This window comes from Falco cherrug, chromosome 4, assembly GCF_023634085.1.
Source record: "Falco cherrug isolate bFalChe1 chromosome 4, bFalChe1.pri, whole genome shotgun sequence".
In the NCBI taxonomy this organism is placed as follows: Eukaryota; Metazoa; Chordata; class Aves; order Falconiformes; family Falconidae; genus Falco; species Falco cherrug.
The window spans coordinates 98,338,421-98,359,624 of record NC_073700.1 but is presented as its reverse complement, the minus strand read 5'-3'; the positions used below and the strand labels follow the sequence as shown (position 1 = coordinate 98,359,624).

Sequence of the window (21,204 nt, the reverse complement as noted above, 5' to 3'; positions counted from 1 at the left end):
GAAGTGACTCAATTCCAAAGGCAGCAACATATTGCTGCCTTGCTGTCAGAGGTTTGGTGAACAGAAATGATGGTCCCCATGAAGAAACATGGTCCTCTACCAATTAAGCTTCATCATTGTGCAAAGTAACCAGTAAGTGCAGACCCTGAGTGATGGGTAATTTGGACATAACCCAACTGAGTGGTCATGACTGTAGTAGTTTGACTTGGCAAGCAGAGGAGTCTTGAATGCGAGACTTCTATAGCTCCAAAGCAGCATATGTAGACCTACTGCAATCCTATGGTACTGCACAACAAATGCACATGTGTTGTGATGTGTGGCTGTGTGCTCCCTCCCTGTGCCTTGTGGCATACATACGGGCATCTGAAGGAGTTTGACTGGAGTGCAGGTGGATATTCCAGTCCCTTTCTGTGCTGTACGGCTCGATATAATAGTGCTTGCGCCATCACCTGCTTTTTCTTGGTGGTCTTGCTATTCTCATAGCCCTGTGTATTGATGAATGGCATACAGTGGCTGATTTGTCCTGAACTTGTGTGTTAATGTGAAAGTTAAATCAGAGCCCTGATGTCAATTTTCTAAGTGAGTTTTTACTGGCACAGTGGCAGATGTATCTGGCTGACAAGGATATACAGCAATTTTGCATGTTTTGTTCTCTAACAAGATTGAAGACTGTTATGAAAGCTTTTACCCAAAATAACATGCTACAGATGGATTCGGAGGTGACAGTGGATCTGAGGGGTGACATCAGGGGAGGAAGCAATTCCCTTTTCTTCTGCAGTCTCCTACTGTATGGACCTGTCAATTAGCCTAGGTTTCAGTCACTTTCAGTAAGCCCAAACTTGGAGTGATGATCTTGTTTATAAAACACGGGCAATATAACTAAAAGCATTCAGCTAGGCTAACCTGACTCCTGCTACTGTGATGTCTCAGTAAATATGGAGCATTTTTTATCAAACTGGCCAAAAATATTTCTAAAAGATGTTGCCCTGTTGATAATTGCACTCTTGAGCAATGATGGTCTTTCTCAATGAGGCAGCATGAGGAACTGAAGAAGCCTGTAGGTATGGGCATGTAGGTTCCTGTGTCATCCCAGATCCTCCTAGAATAAAGGCAGTGTTTGGGCCATAGAGAGTGGAGGCTTGCACAAAGGGATTTGTATGGCAGAAGCTGGCTGAGATAACATGGTGTGTGTTTGTGGCTCGTTGGTTGTGAAATGTGAATGTCTTATTTCTGTGATGCATTTCTGAGCAAAGCACCTTAGCTGTTGTAATAGCTGTGTCACCCCACATCCTCTGAGAATAAAGCCAGTGTTTAGGCCATAGGGAGTGCAGGCTTGCACAAAGGGATTTGTATGACAGAAGCTGGCTGAGATACATGGTGTGTGTTTGTGGCTCGTTGGTTGTGAAATGTGAATGTCTTATTTCTGTGGCGCATTTCTGAGCAAAGCACCTTAGCTGTTGTAGTGGAAGCGGTGCTCAATAGGCTTAATGCAGATGATCACTTTTCACGATTTGCATCTGTCGTCATGTATTCAGCCATTTATGATTCTTCCTGTATATCTTACCAAAACAATCTGCAAAATCCTTGGCTTGCAGGCTGTTTCCAAGTTCAGATATGCTGCTTGTTTGGTGGATTTCGAAGAGGATTGCATGCATTGTCACACCGCCTTATTCAACCCTTTGATCTTGCTCACAGTACTTCATGCATAAAGATTTTGAGAGTGTTGGCTTCCTTTTCTTTTCAACACAAGTATTTAATGTAAAATATTTAATTTGAAAAAATTGCAGCTATAAAAACAGCTTTAAGACAAATGTTTAATGCCTCGGAAGGGGAGAGGGGTCAACTTGAGTTGAAAACAAAGGCTTTAGAGTCAAATAACGGAATTCCTTTCTCAACATGCTAGATTTCCAAAGCACATGGAAGCAAGTATTTTGGTGCCTCAGTTTTTCCCTCATAAAATGGATTTAAAGGCTATTTGGCCATTTCTTTTATTTACTTGCTGAGATTTTAGTCAGCTTCCTTTCAAAGACCTTAAATGCTTTAAGATAATGGCATTATTGTCAATGACCTAGAAAGTTTTAAATAACTGTGATATATGTCGTATACTTACTGACTGTAAAGAGTATTAAAAGTCTGTATAATAATGAAGCATGAAATAGGATATATGTAAAATAGTTTTATTAGCTGCTTCACTTACTATAGAGTTATGGCACTTTGCCCCTTGAAGAGTTAATCTCTCAAAAAATTAGGGGTTGGATCATAGGTTGTATCACAGGATTTGGAAGTTGACTCTGATCTGAAAATTACTTCTGTTACTATTTATTAAAGAAATTCTTACTTTTAACTCTGTTTCTGGACTTTTTCTGGAAAATCTCTTTTTGCTACCTGTGATTTTATTTTAGGTACTCTCAGTAAGTAATCCCATTGTTGCAGTTGTGGAGTCTTTAATATTATCATCTCAGGTTGTCTTATTTAACTAATATTGTAGATGGATTACATGTATAAAACCCAGATACTTTAAAGCAGCAGTACTAACCTGTCATTATTCAGGGTATGATTCATCCTAGGAGTCATGTCCATGAACGTAGATCCTTTTATTGTTTTCCTTGCTATGCTGAAAGTAAGTAGATACTCTTAATGATTTATATTGGTACAACCTCTTGCTTTTGGGGACTGGGAGTGAAGAATTATTTTATTATTTTTTTTCCATGTTGGAACTCAAGTCGGGGAGGGGGTGTCTGATTTTTTTTTTTCCGGTTTCTCTCCTTCCCTGCTGTTTCTACCCCTGGGGTCTCTACTCCTTTTCAAAAACGAACTTCTGAAGAAAATGAGAGCATTTTTAAATGAAATTTCATCATTTTACCGTTATATATAATAGGCTTTTTCATATCCCTGGATCTGCTGGACAAGGACTGGTGATTCGTGTAGTTTGACCACCTGAAAGGAGGTCAGTACATTAATGGAGCAGCACAAACAGTGAAGATGTTCTTGATGCACTGCCTTCTTCCTGCCTGTCCCAGTACTCCCCAAATTTGTCTTCAACAATGCAAGAGAATCATTTACCCCATCTCCATGTTTGCCAAAGGAAAATTAAGAATAGAGAGAAAAGAATAGCAAGAAAAAGGGGCAGGAGCAGCATGAGAGTTAGTTACACCCCTCTGACAAAAGTACTGTGTATGTGCAGAGAGAAAGAACATTTTAATTTGTTCTTTAAGGCATCCACATCAGATGCACAGAAGGGCAGGCAGATACACATGCCCCCCTCTGTCTCCAATCCACTGGGACTCAGCAGCCGTTTGGCAGCCTGCACCACGAGCCATATTAGCAGCCAGCAGTTCACGGTACAACCAGCCTGCTCAGCTGGAAATCCTAGCAGCTAGGATTGCTTCCCCAAAATGCCATCCAGTTTCTCTTTATGGGAGGAGTTATGCTTGAGAGGAGACCTTAATTCCCTGCCCTTGGATGAGAGGTGAGAGTAAGCAATGTCTCAGAAATGACAAATAGCTTCTGTTGGCCCTGTCTCACTGTGGTCTCGACACATGGGAGGGATGCCTGAGTACCTGAGTAAAGATGCCTCCTGTTTTTGCAATGGGACCTTCTCTGCCACTGTCAAGTGAAATTACAAGAGTGTTTGTATGCAGTGGATCTGCATTAAATCCCTTTATTGACCGAGGGCCTAAGCAGCACAGTTGGAAAAACTTTAGATAGAACTTGATTTCCTTGTTCTTAGACAATTGCCTCTGTGGGTTTGCTTAACTAAACATAAAAAGCTGTGGTAGTGATACCTCATGTAATTAAAGCAGGTCAGGAGGAGACATCTCAGGCAAGTAACATCCATCATTTGGCTACCGTATTTTCCTCCCAGTTTAACAGGAATTCAAAAATCCTTGGCATGCATTTCTTTTCTGAGAGAAGTAGAAGCTCTTCTCAAATGAGCATTGTGGATCTATCTGAGAAGAGCTGTGATGTTTGCACTCTGCTCACTGCCAGCAGTTGCCAGCCAGCACTAAGGGACTCGAAGACCCATTGCACACTATCATCCCATGTGCATGACCAGGTAGCTTTGCAGTTCTTCCTGTTGTCACCCCTCACATTCATAGACTGTTTCCTCTAGTTCCTTCCATATTTTCTTTGATTGCTCTTGTTCAAACTTAATGGTATCACGCAAACACGCATCTTATCACAACTGGGTAGCCCTGTGAGGATACCCCCTGCCTTGTGCAGATGAGAATAAGCTTGCCCTGGACAAGGCAGGAGGATTGCATGGCTTTGAAGCTTTCTTCTTGTTAAAGAACTGAATCCTTCTCTGGACATCAGATCAGTTTTACCCAAAAGCTCTGAGCAGGACCGGTTTTGAGGAACAGCTGTATTTCTCTTGACAGTCTGGCTAATCTGTGCTTGCAGGACTGTTTGGCTTTATTATTGCGATACAAGTATTTACAAAAATAGAGGGTGCTTTTTTTCCATTTTTCGTTATTCAAATAGCTGAAAATCCATATGAAAAGTACATTTGTATGTGTGCCCAGATGTAGAGCCCCTGTTAGTGAGGCCAGCTGGGATTAAAGTCTCATTTGTATAATTTGTAAAGGCTTTGGAATTTTTCCTACGGTTTTCAGCCATAAGCTGGAATTTAGCTTTTGTCAGACTGCTGGACAGCTTGCACAATAAAGCTTCCAACTAAAAATATTTCCTGTGCAACAGGGAAAACCCAACCATTTTTAAATGCAGCAGCTAGTTGGTTTGAAAAAACAAATTATTAAAAAAAGAAGAAAACAAAAGAAAATGTGCCCTTAATCAAAGAGAGCTCCATTCATAAGTAGCACAACATACAAAAGGCTCATTTTCTGCAAAAGCAGAAATAGAATGGTAAGGAACTTTAGGAGACAGGCATGGTATGCTTGGGATGCTCACTTGCACACAGCAGCAACAGAGTACTGTTGCACAGCATCAGATACCCTCACACAGTCCTTATGTGCCCTTGGTCTGTGCTGGGAAGAGCTGCTGAGGTGCAGTGGTTGACTGAGCCCACCTTCTGGGTCTGGCGAGCTATCCCCATCTAGCCCATTTTCCACTCTAATTCAAGGAAATCTTGCGTAAACTGCTGGATAAACATCTGAACTGTGTCCGGGTGGTTTGCTGTCTGGGGAGCACATCATCACCCTGCCTCGCTCCTCCTTCTACCGCGGCGGGTGGGTGGGTGGCAAGGAAATCCGTTCCTTACACCTCCCAGCTAGGGACTTGCATGGGACTTGGTTTTGGAGTTGTCATGCCTCCAGCTGAACAATGTGTTTCTTAAGCTGTTCTGTGGCTGGTGGAGTTGCAAAGCTACAAATACGTGTCATCTCAGAAAGGGGTGGTGGGGTCACTGTGTGCACAGCTCCCAGAAGAAAACTGCGCAGCCTACTTCAGCAGAAGTTGGGTTTGCAGAGGGAGATAATTAGTACAAAAGACAGGAACTGAAATCATGTATCTTTGCTCCCCAGCAAGGTTCTAAGGTTTTTAGCTTTTTTGAAAATTTTTTCCTCCTTTCTTTTTTAAATAATCTTGAAATGAGCCCAGTTTTCTCTCTGATTGTACGTGGTGATGAATCTTCTCATCTTTTCTGGCATTTCACAGCTGTTTGCTCACAGTTTTCTCGCAATATAAGAACAGAAACAGATCTTAAAGCAAAGGATTGTTGTCTTTTTGGTGTTCTTGAGCTCTATATTAAAAGCTCTGCGTATTTTTCTAATCAGGATTACAGAATTAATTTGCATGGTTTATCCTCTGGTATTTTTTTCTGATGGAGCGGCGTTTTTATCTCTTTTGTGAAAATTTTTATGCTTCATCGACCTTACTTTATTTTGTTGTTCAGCTGTTTTTCAAGAATCTGTGGATTAAAAATGAAGTTTGCAGAAAGAAAAGCCTTCACTTAGGTAATTTGAATAACTAATCAAAGTGGCTTATGTTCTGTTGTTTCATTTGATACCTGCTGCAGTAACGGAAAACATGTTTCGTGGGTGAACGATGCATTTATTTGTAGCCCTTTATGTTCTGTTGTATTTTGACTGTAAATACTTTCTTTTCATTAACATGAACACAAAGGTCAATGACCAAACGTTCGTGAGAGTGTTTTGGTGTTGCTTTCTGCCTTCTGAAGTTTATTTCCATGAGGTTTCTGTATGAATTTTCTTTCACTTTGGTGGGTAGCTGCAAAGGATAAATTCGTAGTAACAGCACACAGCAGGAAATAAATGCCTCTCCAATTGAGAATTTATGAATATCTCTTTCTGTTGTTTCTTAAGAAAAGCAGCAGGATGTATTCATTTTGAGGCACTGTCAGTGTGGATTTTTGTTCTTTTTGCCTGTCTTCCTTCAGAAATCTGAAATAAAAATTGCATTGATGTATTGTAGCAAGCAAAACAAATATGACAGTAAAAGACAATGTATTCGTGTTCAGTGTAGCTATAATAACTTGCTTTGATTCATGTTTATTTGTATTTTGCTTCAGCATGTTGTGTGCATGTGAGTGTCATAAATTTACTAATGATGCAGTATCGATTAATTCTTATGATTTGCCTGAAAAACTGTCTAGTACCAGATGACCAGGATATGGAATGTCTTTCCTTTGAAAAATACTGAGATACTGAAAATGTATTTTACTGTAAATTAAGATAGAAGAAAAAAAAATGCAAAATTTTACATGAAATTACATTTCTGGGGAAGAAGAGATCTAGATGAAGTAAAGTATTTCCTTTTTCTTAAGGGCAAACAGTTTGTTTCAGTGGTAATATTTTTATTTGTATATTTATGATTTTCATGTCACAAAGTAAATCCTATAGATCATATACAAATGTCATGAATGTGTCCTGTAATTTAAAATATCCTCATAAAAAGCACTTTGAAGTGAACATGTAGAATGTTCTATTTCAGCAATACCCGAGTGTTGCAGCTTTTACAGAGGCATTTGGACTCGTTTCCTTTTGGTTTCAAATATCCAGTGGCTGCTTATTTAATTTTTGTCTGTGTTAACAGGTAGTATTAATCAGCTGCGTAAAGATATGCATTTTAATGAAATATTTAAGAGGAAAATACATGACAGTGTGGTGGGGAAGTGATTTCCAGGCACTGAATGAAACACCTAGCAGGGCTGAGAAAAGAAGGGCACAAGTTCTTGGCCTCCATTTACACTACTGATGATGACTACGGACTGGTTTTATGCACTTAATAATCCACGGTGGCTGCAGTAGCATCTGGGGCTTGTTACACACCGACCTAGAAATGAAAGCGGGAGTAAAATGAAGAGAGGTCGGGTTTTTGTGCAAGTGGAGTGGCAGTGGTACAGATAGGACCTAAGGCATCTTGTGAATGATAGGTTTCCTGGGTTTCTTATCTGGGAGCATTATTTGCTGATTGATAAGAAGGTGTAACAGCTGAGTGCCTGGATTTCTCCCACAAAAGTGGCATTTTAACCCATTAGTGTATCTGCCGTCTAGTGAGGAGATACACTTTAAAACTCATTTGTGAAAGTGGCATCCATGCAATTGTCAGTTTAAAAGAAAAGGTGGAGTAAAAATACCCTTCACTTTGTTCAACAGGATCTTTCTTTTTAAAGAGTTGGCAGTTTCTACACTGCGAGTCTAACCACGACTTTGACAGATGGGTGGCTCACAGCATTGCGTAGCCCAGATTCAGTATCGGTATGGCATATCTGGTGCTGTCATTGGGATCTCATCCATAGGGTCTGCACTGTGCTAAGTCGTATCCCGACAGTTACATTTGACTTTTCTTGAAAGAGTACTGGGAAAGCCTCAAATTACTAGTTCTGGGATCTGTATTTAAGCAATGCTATAGACCATTTGGGTCTTTTGCACCTGGTCCCAGCAAAAAAACAGTGGGAATGATCAGATGGCTAAAAAAGATGATCTGGGATGAAACAGGATTCTTCAGCCTTAAAAAAAAAAAAAAAGAAAAGAAGAGCAAACATCTTAAACTATCTAGTTTAAATAGAAACAAGATATGGCTTAAATGTTAAAAACTTTCAGCATTAGGATAAGAAAATACTGAAGTGGAAAGGGGGTGGCTGGGAGAGCTCTGCAGCATCAGCAGTCACTAAGAACAGGCTAGCTGTGTATCTGCTGGGAGTGATCTAGGTACTGCTCATCATGTGTGGTGGCAAGGGGAACACCTATGTGATCCCTTTTCTTTCATGGACTAAGGCTCTGCCAAAGTGGCTTGAAAGCAGCAGTAACTTGTACTGCAAGCTCTCTGCAAGCTCCCCTGCAATGCAGCCTTTTGAACTTTTAGGTTCAGAAGTCAGCTCTGAATAAATAAGCATCAGTCAACTGATGCTTACTTTAAAAAGAGAAGGTAGAGAAAGAATATTCACTAATGGCTGTAAGACATGCAAACATCCCTATAAACATGTTGTTCTGGCAAAAGCTTATTAGCTCTTGCTGAGAGATGTCAGGAGCTGTGTTGGATACAGCTTCTCACGTTTTTTACTGCTGGTACATGCCTGAAGAGAGGTCTTGCCCCTCTTATGTCATGGCTTTAACTGCCATTAACTCTCCACGATCATGATTTCATGTCTGGTGTTTATAGTCAGCTAAATTACAGTGGAGCACTGGGTTTGAAAACCCTTTTCTTTTTAAAAATTAACTTTTATAACTGCTGCAAAACCCCTGTTTTCACTTGAGTTATCCCAAAACACAACATGCTTCCTGGGGGCAGCAGGTCAGGTTAATATGCCAAGTATGCATTCATTTGTGAGCCAGGGGTTCCTGACATACAGTCTCACGGCAGAAATACAAGGCAGTATAGCTCAGTTAAATGCTGACATGTTCTACTTTTAGATGTGTTTTCCTACTGGAGAATCAAACCGTATCTCCAGGTATACCTGGTACTGTTTCAGTGTTTTCCTCACCTGCTGCAGAACACTTATCCACTGTGGGGAACAGACCTGAAAATGATCCTCACCAAAGTCACACTCACAGCCTTCATTCACAAACCAGAGTGATGACTCTTGTGCCCAGGTTAAGCCAGAAGATGTTTTTAGCCTGACCATTGTCATGTGAGAAGATTAACTTGGGACGATGTGCAAAAACCACTGAACCTGACCTACGTTCAGCCACCATTTGTTCAAGTCTTATTCTTTGCAGAAATCTTAAATTAAAAGCAGGTGTCTTGTTGCAGTAAGCCTCTGTGGAAGGAACCTCTTTCATTCTGGGGAAACGTAATTGGAAGACTCAAATAGCTTCATAGGAAAAGGATGTTAGTTATGCAGATGACTGCCGAAGAGGAGGGAGGAGGGTGTAGTGGTGGAGGAGTGCACACATGGTGCTGGGTGGGTGAAAACCTGTTCTTAGGTGGTAGCATGGGTAGGTATAAATGCCAAAAGGCTGTAAATCAGAGCTGAAGGTGGTATGTCAGGTCTGGCATTTCTCAGGGAGAGTTTGAGGACATAAATGCTCTGACTGGGTTTCGGGAACCATCAAAGGTACATAGTGGAGTTTACAGGTGTGTTCACCTCAGGTCTAGACCTCCTGTATCTCATGGACTTGACTTCAGCTGAACTCATCAGTTCTGGAAAATCACAATATACCATTGAGCAAACACAATCCATACCCAACAAGCTTTTGTCACAGCATGTGGCCAGCGTTTAATCTTTGCATGTAATGTCTGTCAGCAAATATACGCAAACTACTATCTGCAGGCTAGATGTGAACTCCAAGGAGTGTTGCTTTACTAGTATAAGGATTACAAATTACAACTTCTTCTTTTTTTCTTTTTTTTTTTTTTAAATAAAGCATGGGTTAGATCTGGTGTTTTCTTGACAGGGGTACCTGTATCTTTTCCATTCTTGTTTTCAAAAAGACTGTTAAAGGCAGATGTTTTACTCCTGATTTTTACATGCTGATTACTGACCAATAATTCAATTACATGTTTAAAGATGAGCAATGTCGTGTTTTATTTTAGTGTAGATTTGATGATCAAGCTACCACTGGAAGTAAGGGTCACAAACCCATGGCACAGAGAAATGTGTGTGAATTGGAGAAAGGGGTTTTAGTGGATTCTGCGTATTATATATCTAAGACATTTTTTGTTTGTTAGCAGGCTTTGAAAAGTTGCCCAGTAGAGGGAAATGTGATTCTGAGTGGACTTTGACTTCATTTTGAAACCTACTTGGTTTCCTCAGCCATTCTATGATGCCTGTATTTTCACTAAAGCTTTTTTTCCAGTTTTGCATGCCAGTGATACATTCCTCTACTGCAGCATCCCATGTCAGGGCATGCGTAAGGCATCCAGAGGAATAGGAGTTAGACATCAAAATGAAGAAAGGTGATGCATCTCTGTGTGGCATGTAGCTGCAGACTATCATCAGAGAGCTTGGAGGAGGCCAAAAGTATGCCTCTATTTAGGTAAGGTATAGCCAAATTTGTGGAAGATTAGTCCATCAATGAGTGTCTTTCGAGGGTGGTCAGTTGTAATGTCAAACATGGTGTCCTGAGCTGGCAGGTGCAGAGAGTGCCAAAGGCAGGGTCACTCCACACTTGCATCTTTCCTGTCATCTCTTCCTTCGCATCTGCTGATAGACGGAGACAGAGTAAGAGGCTAGGTGAACATTTTATTTGAACTAGTATGGCTCATGATCTTATTTTTATGAGCCAGCAGTCACTTACCGTGGCCTGCTGCATAATGCAGTGAGTGATTCTTGCACGTTGGCGCACGATGCAGTGGGCAATCCTTGTCATCTCCCTTTGGAAAGTCACTGAGGCTTGGTTTAAAGGGCCCAGATGGCAGACCCGTTAGTACTTCCCTTAATCATCAGGATTAGGGGAACTTGTTACAAGTTTTGATCTTTCTTCCATTCAGAAAGTATATCTAGGTTCTCTGTATAAAACCTGTTCTCTCTCCCTCCCACATCTAACTTCCTGACTGCTGATTTCAAAGGTAAAGGAGACAGAGTAAGCAAATTTGAGGGTTTGCACATACAGCTGTCTTCTGTAGACAAATCAAAAATCTTCTTTTTCTCTGTGCTAACCTTAAGTTGTTATTTCTTGTATGTTCTGTGTTGGAATTTAAAAGCCCAAACTGGGGCAGTGAATTTCTCAGTGAATGGTCGGGAGGATGTGTATTTTTAGGAAATGCCTTATATAGTACAATACTGGTGGTTGAGCTCTCTGAATAATTAACATACTGTAGACTGCAATGCAATTACCGAGCTGGGTTCATTTCTGCTGGCGCAGGAAGGTCACGATTTCACTCTGAGGGACATGGACAGTTGTTTTGTTGCACTTGCGGGAAAGACAGATGGTGTTTTCACTGGATTGGACAGTTTTCATTTTAGGGTAGGTGCTTTAGCTTGAGAGGGCCTCTCCCCTGCTGTTCCTTGGATTTTGCTGCCCACTGAGCGTAGCACACGTCGCGCACTGCTGCAGCCTTTCCCGTAATGAGCCGTGCTTTCACGTGTCACGGTGTAATATGGGTGCAGCCCTCTGCTGTAATTGGAGGAAGAAATTTTCTGGAGCAGCGCTTCTTAAGTGATGGGTGATCTGCAGAATGGCATTAAGAAAAAAATAAATAGGAATTCGACTTGAAGCTTGGGAAGGAAGTGTCACAAAGAGTTAACAGTGGCCTGCTAGGCTAAATGATTAGGAGCTGTTGTTCTTGTGGTGTGAACAACTGCCTTTCCCAGGCAGGGGATATATGCAAAACAATCAGGGAAATATAAGTCCCCTCTTAGAATGACATGGGCTTGGCCTAAGTTCCTGTTCAGGGCTTCAGGGGGCCGAACCATCTCAGGATATATATTTTTCTTTAAATCTGATTTTTAGGGAGCTGAGCATTGGCACAACATTCATGTGAGTGGTGCTCATGTGCTATAGTAAGTATTCATCCTGAAGGGAATGAAGGTGAAGTTGTGTTCTTGAACCTGGTAGTATGTTTGATTTCACTGAAACTGAAAGGAACTGAAATACTTTAATTCAGCAATTTATAACAAGCAGTACATTACAAGCTCTAAAACATCAGCCCAGAGGAAAAAGCACATATTGCTGTTGGCAGAGAAAGAGTATTTCAGGATGCTGAGTTTGAAGCAATTTTACTCCAAAATAAGTAAATAAGAAGTGGCAGGCTAAATCGTCCTAGTTTCTCTGGGTGCCTGGCTGAGGCCACTCAGTGCCTGGGAAGAGGAGGAAGGGCCCTGAGCTTTGTATTTGTGTGAGGCTGGGACAGGGAGAGAGCCCTTGTCGGGGGGGCTATGACAGCCGGTGTGCCTGAGACAGCATAATCTGGATTAGCTGGCGTTTCCCAGCCACTGATGCGTAACAGGGTGCCAGTGCAGCTGGAGGGTGATGGATGTGCAGCTCCCCAGGAGGAGCAGGGCTCCAAGGATGTTGGTCCTACAGCACCGGTCACCTGCCTGCCAGGGAACATCACAGTTAAGGACAAGAATATTTAACTGCAGCATGCCTTTGCCTCCAGCCCAGCAGCGTGGCTAAGTACGTCTGCTTTGGAGAGGACCTGTCTACTAGTGTCTTAGCTCTGCCATAGCTCAGCAGGCACTCTTCTGGCTCCCAGTCTCTCCATCTCTTCACTCATTGCTGAGCCTCCAAGCAGTTCAAGGAGCCTTGAGAGTGCTTCGAAACTATGAAAACTTAGCATTGATGTTGCTTTTCCACTGAAAATTTACACTTCTAATATTTCTTCAGTTTGATGTGGTTACATTGCATTTTAGAGTCTCCCACAGAGCAGCAGTTCTGATCTGTGGATAGTCCTGTATTTCAGAGATGGATTTCTTCGGCTTTTTAAATTTTCATTACTTAATTTAAAGAAATTGTCACATCCACAAAAGTAAAAAGGTCCAGGAATTGTAAAGCAGCTCCCTTCCTGAGTGAATGTAGCCAATTGCTGAGTGCAGATTTCGGGTGACCTGAGGTTGGATGTCACACACTAGGGCATTGACACAGCAGCGGGCAAAAAATTTCGAAGCCTTCCCCCCCCCCCCCCAGATAGAAGTTATTTTCAGCAACTCTTTTATTTGGTTTCTACTGAGTTTGATCAGTTGTTAGCTGATGATCAGTTGTCTGAGAAATTGCTCTTGAATGTCTGCACTAAAGGGCTGAGTAGTGCTGATGCCCATTCAAGAGTATTAAGCAGCTGTTTAATGAGACCTTTTTTACGATGGACATTACTTCAGTGGTCTGCTACTAGATCCTTTTTATTATTCCGTGTTTTACAAAGTAAGAACCATGGGGAACATCTCAACTAAGTCTGGAAACCCTGGAGTTTGTAATGAAAATTGCAGCCATCCATGATTCTGCTACTAGTAAATACAGTGGTAAAGCTGGGGATATGGTAATGAGTTATAAATGAGTTTTTGAAGGAGCACCTTTTCCTGTCAAAAGGAAGTATAGAATTTATATTTAAAGATATTGCTCTGCGATTATTTTGCTGTCATTGTGTACCTAAGGGTCATAAAGTCAGATTTCCAGTATCTTAACATGTTATGGAGCATCGACAGAATCAGGGGTGTTGCAGGGAGCTGATAGATAGTGTCGTTTAACCTACAGCATGATTCCCATTGTTCTGGTAGAAAGATGGAAAAGGTTATGCACAAGGGGTGAGGAATTGGCCTCGAGGCTTAGCTGCCAGCCAGGGCTCCAGGGAACACCTCCACCTTGAGTGAATGTAAGAGGCTTTAGCAGGGTGGCATGAAACTTGTCTTAACATTTTGCAATATGTACATGGAGGTTTGTGGCTCTGATTTTGGAGTCATATTGAGGGCCTCGAAGAATTTACTGTCCTGGCTATCGGCACAAAGCTATGGAAGATGTGGTAAAATAGGAGTGGAAAGCTGAAAAGGAGTCTTCAGCTTACTATGCAAGACAACAGCAAGGAAACCTTAAGTGACTGTGTATTCACTCTGACATTTAAAAAAATGTAACTTCAATTTCCAGAAGCACCTCCTGACTTACAGAAACTAGTCTGTAACTCAGTAAGTTACAAGTTCTTCTTGTGGGAGAAAGGAAGTTCATGGAAAAATGAAAAAAACACTATAAAATGCTTCCTTGAAGTTCTTGCATTATGAGTAGAGGTTAAGCTCATGAACATGAAGTTGATACTACCTTTTAGAGAAAATTTATTGCAGAAGCTTTATATTGCCTTTTAGACCAAGTAAAACCTCACAAATTTTAGGAGAAAAAAAAAATTATAAAGTGGTAAATCAGTCACTAAACAGCCTCCTCTGTACTGAGTAGTGAATACTAGTCATCATGCATGAGTGGCATCTTTCACGTGATCTTTTTCGATCATCACGAAAAATGAGAGGTGGTTCATGTCCCCACTCCCCAGCACAGCTGGTGTACTTTTTTTTCTCAGGACAAGGCTAAAAAATGATTATTTGGGTGCTGCAGGTGAGAAGTAGTGTACTGAAAACCACTTGTAAACATTTTAATGGGTCTATCTGTTGCTCTTATGGTGCTACTTGATTAAGGCAAACACGCTGCTGCACTAAAAAAAAGACAGGGGCTTTATCATACTCATTCAAATTTTAACGCTATTAAACCAAGAGTGTCTGTCTAGCTTTCACACTTTCTAGTAAGGCAGAATTTTAAAATCACAGTATTCCCCTCTGCCAAAAGCACATCAAAATGCAACTCAACTCCATGGCAATGTTATAGAACATAAATAATGTCCTTAGCATTTAAGGCTATTTAGCAATAAGGTCATAGCGGTCTTTATGGCACAGAAAGAGAGGAATGGCCTCAGCCATTCCTGCTTCTTTAAAATGTATACAACTAATATCCTTTAAGTGTGAAGTTTCATTTCAGGCAGGCTTTATTTTAGAGGTAATAAGGGAAGTGTTTCATTTTAACAATTTAATGCTAGTGCTGTCATAGTCTTTCATTAGTCTGGGCTCATGGACCGCTTTTGCAGAATACAGCTTTCAAATGCAGGTCAACATTAAAGTATTTTAAAATAAGGTGAAAATGCTCTTATTTCTCTTTTGAGTGGGTCCTTTATTTTAGTATTTCTAAAAAAAACCTGCTGTCTTCTCCAAATCTTTTCTCCCCAGGACAAATCAGCAGGGACACTGTGACTTACTTGAAAGTTAAAGAGGCTAAAAAGCTTTAGAGGAGGCATTGTAATCTGCTGTAAAATGTGTGCAGGACAAAGGCATGGATTTGGAGTTGGTAGCTCTCCAACACACAGGAGAAAAGCATGAGATGATTAGATCACTCACAAAGTGTTAATCCTGCAGCAACGATGGATTTTTTTAAAAAAAAATCCCACTCCTTGTGTTTACACCAGATTAACCAGTACAAAGAAGAAAACATCTCTTCTTTCATTGTTGCTTTGATATGTCTCATCTCTTATCCTTTTGACTCTCCCAAAGTTCACATGCAGGAAATGTTATTACAAATATAAAACCTGTCTCTAAAATTGTGGTAGTTGCAAAACACTCTCACTTCATTAAGAAATCAGTGCTGTTAGCTTTCTGTTTTTACAGAAACATTATTGATCAGACCCAGAAAAACATGGTAGCATGGGGGAGAAGATGTTGAAGCAGGCTTGCAGTGGGTCCCATCTCTCCTTTTTCCCCAAGTTGCCAGGTCAACATTCCTAACTATCTTAATTCATACAGTGTGTACAATGAGGTGAGTGATTTTCTGATTTTGGTTGTTGGTCATTTTGTAAACTCTTCTACCTTGCCACTACGTCTGGATATTAGCAACTGGGTCTACTTGGCTTCCAAGAAGATAACAAGATCAGCATTTTGAGCTAGTGGAGCTGAGTTTGCTTGGTAAACATGCTTAAGGTATTTGGTAGGGGTCTTGAAAGATCTAAAGCAAATGTATTTGAGGACTCACAGTGCTGTGAGTCCACCAGCGGTGATAGTACTGTGATACTATTTTGTGGACAGCATGGAGAGCCCTGTGTTCACTGGGCAGATACCCAGTGTCCTTCCTGGCCAATTCCTCCTCCTAAGCCACTTCCCACCCAGTCATGCAGACTGAGTTTAAACCATCTTAATGGTTGTGACTTTGTGCTGTTGACTGAAATGTTACACTCCCGGCACCTGTACAAACTCAGTGGCAAAAGTGAATCGAATTCAGCAAGCAGACAACATAGCATTTGTACCTCTCTGATGCAGCTTCTCTGAGAGCAAGTGGTCCCCGCAAAGAATGCAGGTTCTCAAAATTCCAAAGAATTGCAGGTTTAGGAGAGAAATTTGCCTCCATTCACAGATTCATCACTGTGCCAGCAGCCAACCCTGTTCAGTGGGTCAGGACTTGGACAGGCTTCATAACAGATTTCTCGGTGGCAGCACTACAGGGATTCAGAAATCCTGTGCTTCACAGACAGACCTAGGCATGCTTCCCTGTGCTCCTGCAGCCACTTGCGCTTCATCAGGTGTTTGTCATCCCTGCGCTGTGTGTAAGGACATTTTCCAGAAAAAAAGGATTTTTGTCCCTGTCACATGTTAGTGATACTTGTAAAATGGTGAATATTGGAACTAATGAGCCTCCTGGGAACCATAGCTACCTTTGGGATATTACTGTGCAAATAGATAGTAAAGGGCTAATATTCTTACATTATCTATGAACATCTCTCCTGCATCTACTTGCTGACACAGCATACAGGAAAAATATGCCTCTTCCATTATGTGCTTTTTCTTCAGTTGTCTTCAATAGAGCAACTAATGTAACTTTAAGAAGAGTTCACAGTTTGAATATGATAGGCTTCATTGATTTTTTATTTTTAATTTCCCGCTGCTGATGTCTGCTACTAAATACTTTCTAGTGGTAACAGAGAAGTGGACTATATCATGGTGTTCTACTTTACGTGAAGTGGATGTTCCTTTCAAGCAGTATAGTGAAACAAAAAATCCAGAGTCGGACTGAATGCATTTAGTGGAAAAACCCCAGGCTCAGCATATTTGTTTGTTAGCGAGTATCTCCTGAGGTTCAGTGGCGAGTAAGAACTTTATCTTGCTAGCAAGATTTTATTTGCTTATGAAATGGTGTATGTTAAACAAAAATTGTGGATTGTCACTTGCTTTGCACTTCATAAAGAAAAGTTCAGAGTCCCTGAAGGAAACTGTAAAGGTTAGTGTTTTTCACGTACAACCCCAGGTTTAAAAAGTGGAATTAAATCATCTGAATGTGTTCAAGTTTGGAAGAGCTGAGCGCTCCTATAGTAATATCATTTCTTTAGGGATTCATATATTGATACTGGACACTAACCGTAACCTTTCGTTCTCTAAACTCTTGGTGTTAAGAATCTTCTCTTTGCTTAGCTATGTAACAAGCTCCACAGGGCTTATAGTTCCAAGACCTTGATTTTTTGTAATTATTGCAAAAGGGAAATTACCTTTGCAGCCTGTACTAAATACTGTTTTGTATCATGTCCTATAAAAATACCTTGGCTCCTGCAATGTAAGTGCAGTAAATAAACTACTGTGGCAATATGCAGAGGAACAAATGTGCTCAAACAGAGAAGGAAGCACTCAGAATTGGCTCATGTTCACTGGCTCGGGCTTAATTCTCCTTTCTAGAGGCTTTTGGGTAAATAAGCTTTGATTTATAGGTAGAACCCTAGGATCCCTCTCTCCAGCCATAGGTGCTCTTGGTAGGAAACGTGTGGGTCTGCCCTGGGTCACCCTGCAGTCACCTTTGGCTGTGTTGCCTGGGTCTGTGGTGCAGGTTCTCCACTCGCTGCTGAAGTAGCAGGTGAAGCAAGAGCCCATTGGCACGTGGAAAAGAATACAGAACTTGACAGTATCTCACAGCTTTATAGAGGTATAGGAGCTCCGGGGAAAAAATTATTAGGATGAATCACTGATGTCAGTGATGCTTACTATTGAAAGTAAGAAACGAAACTACAGTTGTGAGTCCTTTCCCCCCAGAAAGGTTGTCTGTCTACAATTCTGTGCTTACTCTGCTTTGAGGTCCTCACATGAGGCTTTGTCTACTCTATTGGTTTCCGCAAATAAAAGCAGTGATATATTTTTATGAAAATGTTATTTTTTGCAGTACATTAATGGGCTAATTTTTTACATTACCTGTAAATCTCTGTAAATAAAGGCTATTTTTCAAAACCCTCCTGTGCTGTTCCAAGGCTTGTTCACATTTTTCAAAAGGCTGTAGTGTTGGCACTATAATGTAAAAAGGGAGAGCATCTCTTCTGATGGTAGCAAAACCAAGTAAAAGCTTGAGTCATGTGAAGCAGGTACTTGCTCGTGAGTTACAGTTAGGGTGGGGGGAGTGGGGCTGTTGCCTCAGTATACCAGACACTTACAAAGTAAAAACAGTAAAGAAGTATTCAGAAAGTAGTATGTTTGTGCTCTGAGGTCTAAATGATCCAATGTTTTACATAAAAGGATAGTAGACTGTTTATTTGTTGTAGAATCGTTCCAAATATGTAGTTTATTTTTCTGTTTTAGGCTTTTGAGGACCCAGTCTCTGGATTGGTACTATAATAATGTCAAAACCCGCTTTAAGTGTTTTGGAAGTGCCAAAGTCCTGAAGAACTTATACAAGAAGCATAGACTGGAGAGCGGAGTTTGTCCTGATGTAATAGGTAAGAACGACTGTGTTGATTCTGTACTAGCTTATCTACTTTAACACAAAAGCTGACAATGGAAATTCTGAGCTTATTTCAAAAGAGATTTTTTTAAAGGCTATTTTTTAAAATAAATAGCTTAGTGGAGAGAAAAAGAGTGGAGTGAGTGTCTAGACAGCTGTTTAAGAATCCAAAGAAGGTTTAATCTTAATTATGCCACTGATACAGAGGAACTGTTATCTTCAGTCTGTAAAGTAAATTGCAGCTTGTATTCTAGCCTGTGTTCCAAAATTTATCATGCTTCTGCGTAGTCAATGAATGAGAAAACAGTTTTGCATTCAACATTTGGCCTTAAAGCACATTTCCATGGTGTTTGAAGCAAAATTTGGTTAACATGGGATACATTCACTATGCAAGTTTACCAAAACTTAGATTGTCCTCTCTTAAGAGTTTTGCATGCTTAAGCATCTGAAACTGGCCACACCTTACTTTTGTATGGATGTTTGTAAATGGTTAAACAGTGCTGATTAAATATTGGTTTCACCCTTTTAAATGAAGAGAGATAGTTCTCCCTTACCTATGGTGTTACAATGCCTCACCCCATGAGAAGAGTAATTGGACGTATAAAATGGATTAGAAGAAACAATGTTTGGTGTCACACTGGTAACTTTAGCAAACACTCAAAACACAGCTAGCTGAATGTTTGAGATTTCATTGGATTTATTGGACCAGATGATCTCCTAAAGTACTTCTTTTAAAATTTGTACAGAGATTATAGTTTTTCTATACGCTTTACTTTGTCTTTTTTCTGAAATTATGTAGGAAGGTAAGTGGACTCTCTGATCCTGAGTGAAAATTTCAGGTGTTTCTGACAAAAATTGGCATAAAGCTTCTAGGGAGAAGCAATCTATAAATTAAATTCTGATTTATTAGTCTTTTTGCTTTCTCTCTATCAAATTCATTTTCTCAAGAAGATTCCTTAACAGTTGAGAACAAGTATGTATGAAGAAAATCCATATCAGTGAGGACAGCAGTGGGACAATGGAATTAAAAACTGGGGAGGGAACCTTCCAAACTTGAATACGTGTTACCTTTAAGCTGTAGTCTAACTGAATTTGTCCTTGAATGGAAGTGTGAAGAATGCAATGATGAGTGGCAGTGGCATGTGCACTCTCTGTGAGACCTTTCTAAGGAGGGCCTTTGAGTCTAAATGTCATTGCTAACTTTCTTCTGCTCTCCATGTATGTGACTATTAGGTAAACCTTTTGTTCCCTTTGAAGATAAATACTAGTATATGTGTCTGGGTTTGAGCTTATTTATACAGCATTGCCCTTTAAAATGTAAAATCTATTTCAACCTCAAATGTCATATTAAAGGCAACTTCCCTGCATTTCTGCCATGTAAGCTTTATACCTAGTAGCTTCCTTCTCTCTCTCTCTCTTTTACCGTGCAAATAGTTTTCTCCATCGAAAATGAATGAGAGTTGTTTTGTGTAAAAGCAGTCAAGTTTTATACAAAAGCTGCTGCAGTCATGGTTTATACAAAAGGTAGGAGGAATTTTCTGGTTATCACTCTCTGTGTGCAGTGTCACCATATCTGGAGTGAATATTCTAATCTAATCATGCCTCTGCTGTTGATGGGTACTTCTTATACTAATGCACAGTACTGTCTCTTTTAAGCAGAAGGAGGATTTTTTGAAGGAAGCTTTGAAAATGAAGGAAGCATTTGTGGGAGTGATTCTACATTCTACCAACAGACAGAAGGTATGCTGCTAAAACCCAGTTTGATTAAAACACAGTCCTTACATTTTGAATTACTGGACAAATAGCCTAGAGTGCTGATAAGTCTTGTTCACAGCTCCAGCGATCTTGTAGCTGAAACATTTAGCCAGATACTAAAAATCCTTTGTGTACCATGCTGGAATATCTTGCTTCAGTATTACTCTAGTGTGAATTTCTTCATGTTCAGTTTTTGTTACTTCTCTTCCATTTCCTATGTTTGTATGTTTTTTCATTCTTTCTTATATTTTGTTGGTGTTTGTAGGAGGTTTACAAATTTTCTTCCTGTGATTTCCTGCTAACTATATTGCTGGATTCTAAAATTGTTTATGTATACATAAAAATACTATGGTTTATTGTATTTAATATTTATGTTTAAGAAGTAACATAGAGGTTGAGACAAATTTCTCTGTCTTTAAGGTGTTTATTTTACTGCGTGTAATTATGGATTGAGAAAATGAACTTCGTAATGAACAATTTAAGATTTGAATATATGTCTGGAATATGAGTGAATTTTGGAGCTCATTATGCAAAATGTACATATATAAAGAACATGGTGGTTTTATCTTATTCTTCACCTAGGACACAGCATGATGGATACCCTTGCTGTGGCCTTACGTGTTGCAGAGGAAGCAGTGGAAGAAGCTATTTCTAAGGCAGAGACCTACAGTGACAGCCTGGTAACATTTTCAAAAAAAACCCAAAACCCACCAGTAATTTTAATAGAACAGTTATGTTTCTTTTAATTTGGGTACTGGTACAAAACCAAGCAGACAAAAAAGAAAACATGAAGAAGTAGTGACTGTCTCATGCCATACCTGAGGAGCTGGGTGTGGGTTTTGTGAACTTGTATCCAAGGTGCATGTTGCATTTCAGA

The 21,204-nt window shown here is 40.3% G+C and overlaps 1 protein-coding gene across 6 annotated transcripts in view; it reads left to right on the top strand.

Annotated features, from left to right (window-relative positions):
- The window catches only part of MYRIP (myosin VIIA and Rab interacting protein), a 236,398-nt gene that overhangs the window by 160,517 nt on the left and 54,677 nt on the right, over positions 1-21,204 (top strand). For 4 of the 6 annotated variants that reach the window (XR_008732035.1, XM_055709086.1, XM_055709084.1 and 1 more), the window contains exons 5-7: positions 18,431-18,567; positions 20,229-20,312; positions 20,910-21,007. Coding sequence is in view for 5 of the 6 variants with exons in the window: in XM_055709086.1 (XP_055565061.1) it covers positions 18,431-18,567; positions 20,229-20,312; positions 20,910-21,007 (319 nt within the window). In the remaining variant the exon portion in view is untranslated. Of the gene's footprint in view, positions 1-5,225; positions 5,916-18,430; positions 18,568-20,228; positions 20,313-20,909; positions 21,008-21,204 lie in introns of those variants that run through there. The other 2 variants (XM_055709085.1, XM_055709083.1) reach the window with 2 other exon arrangements.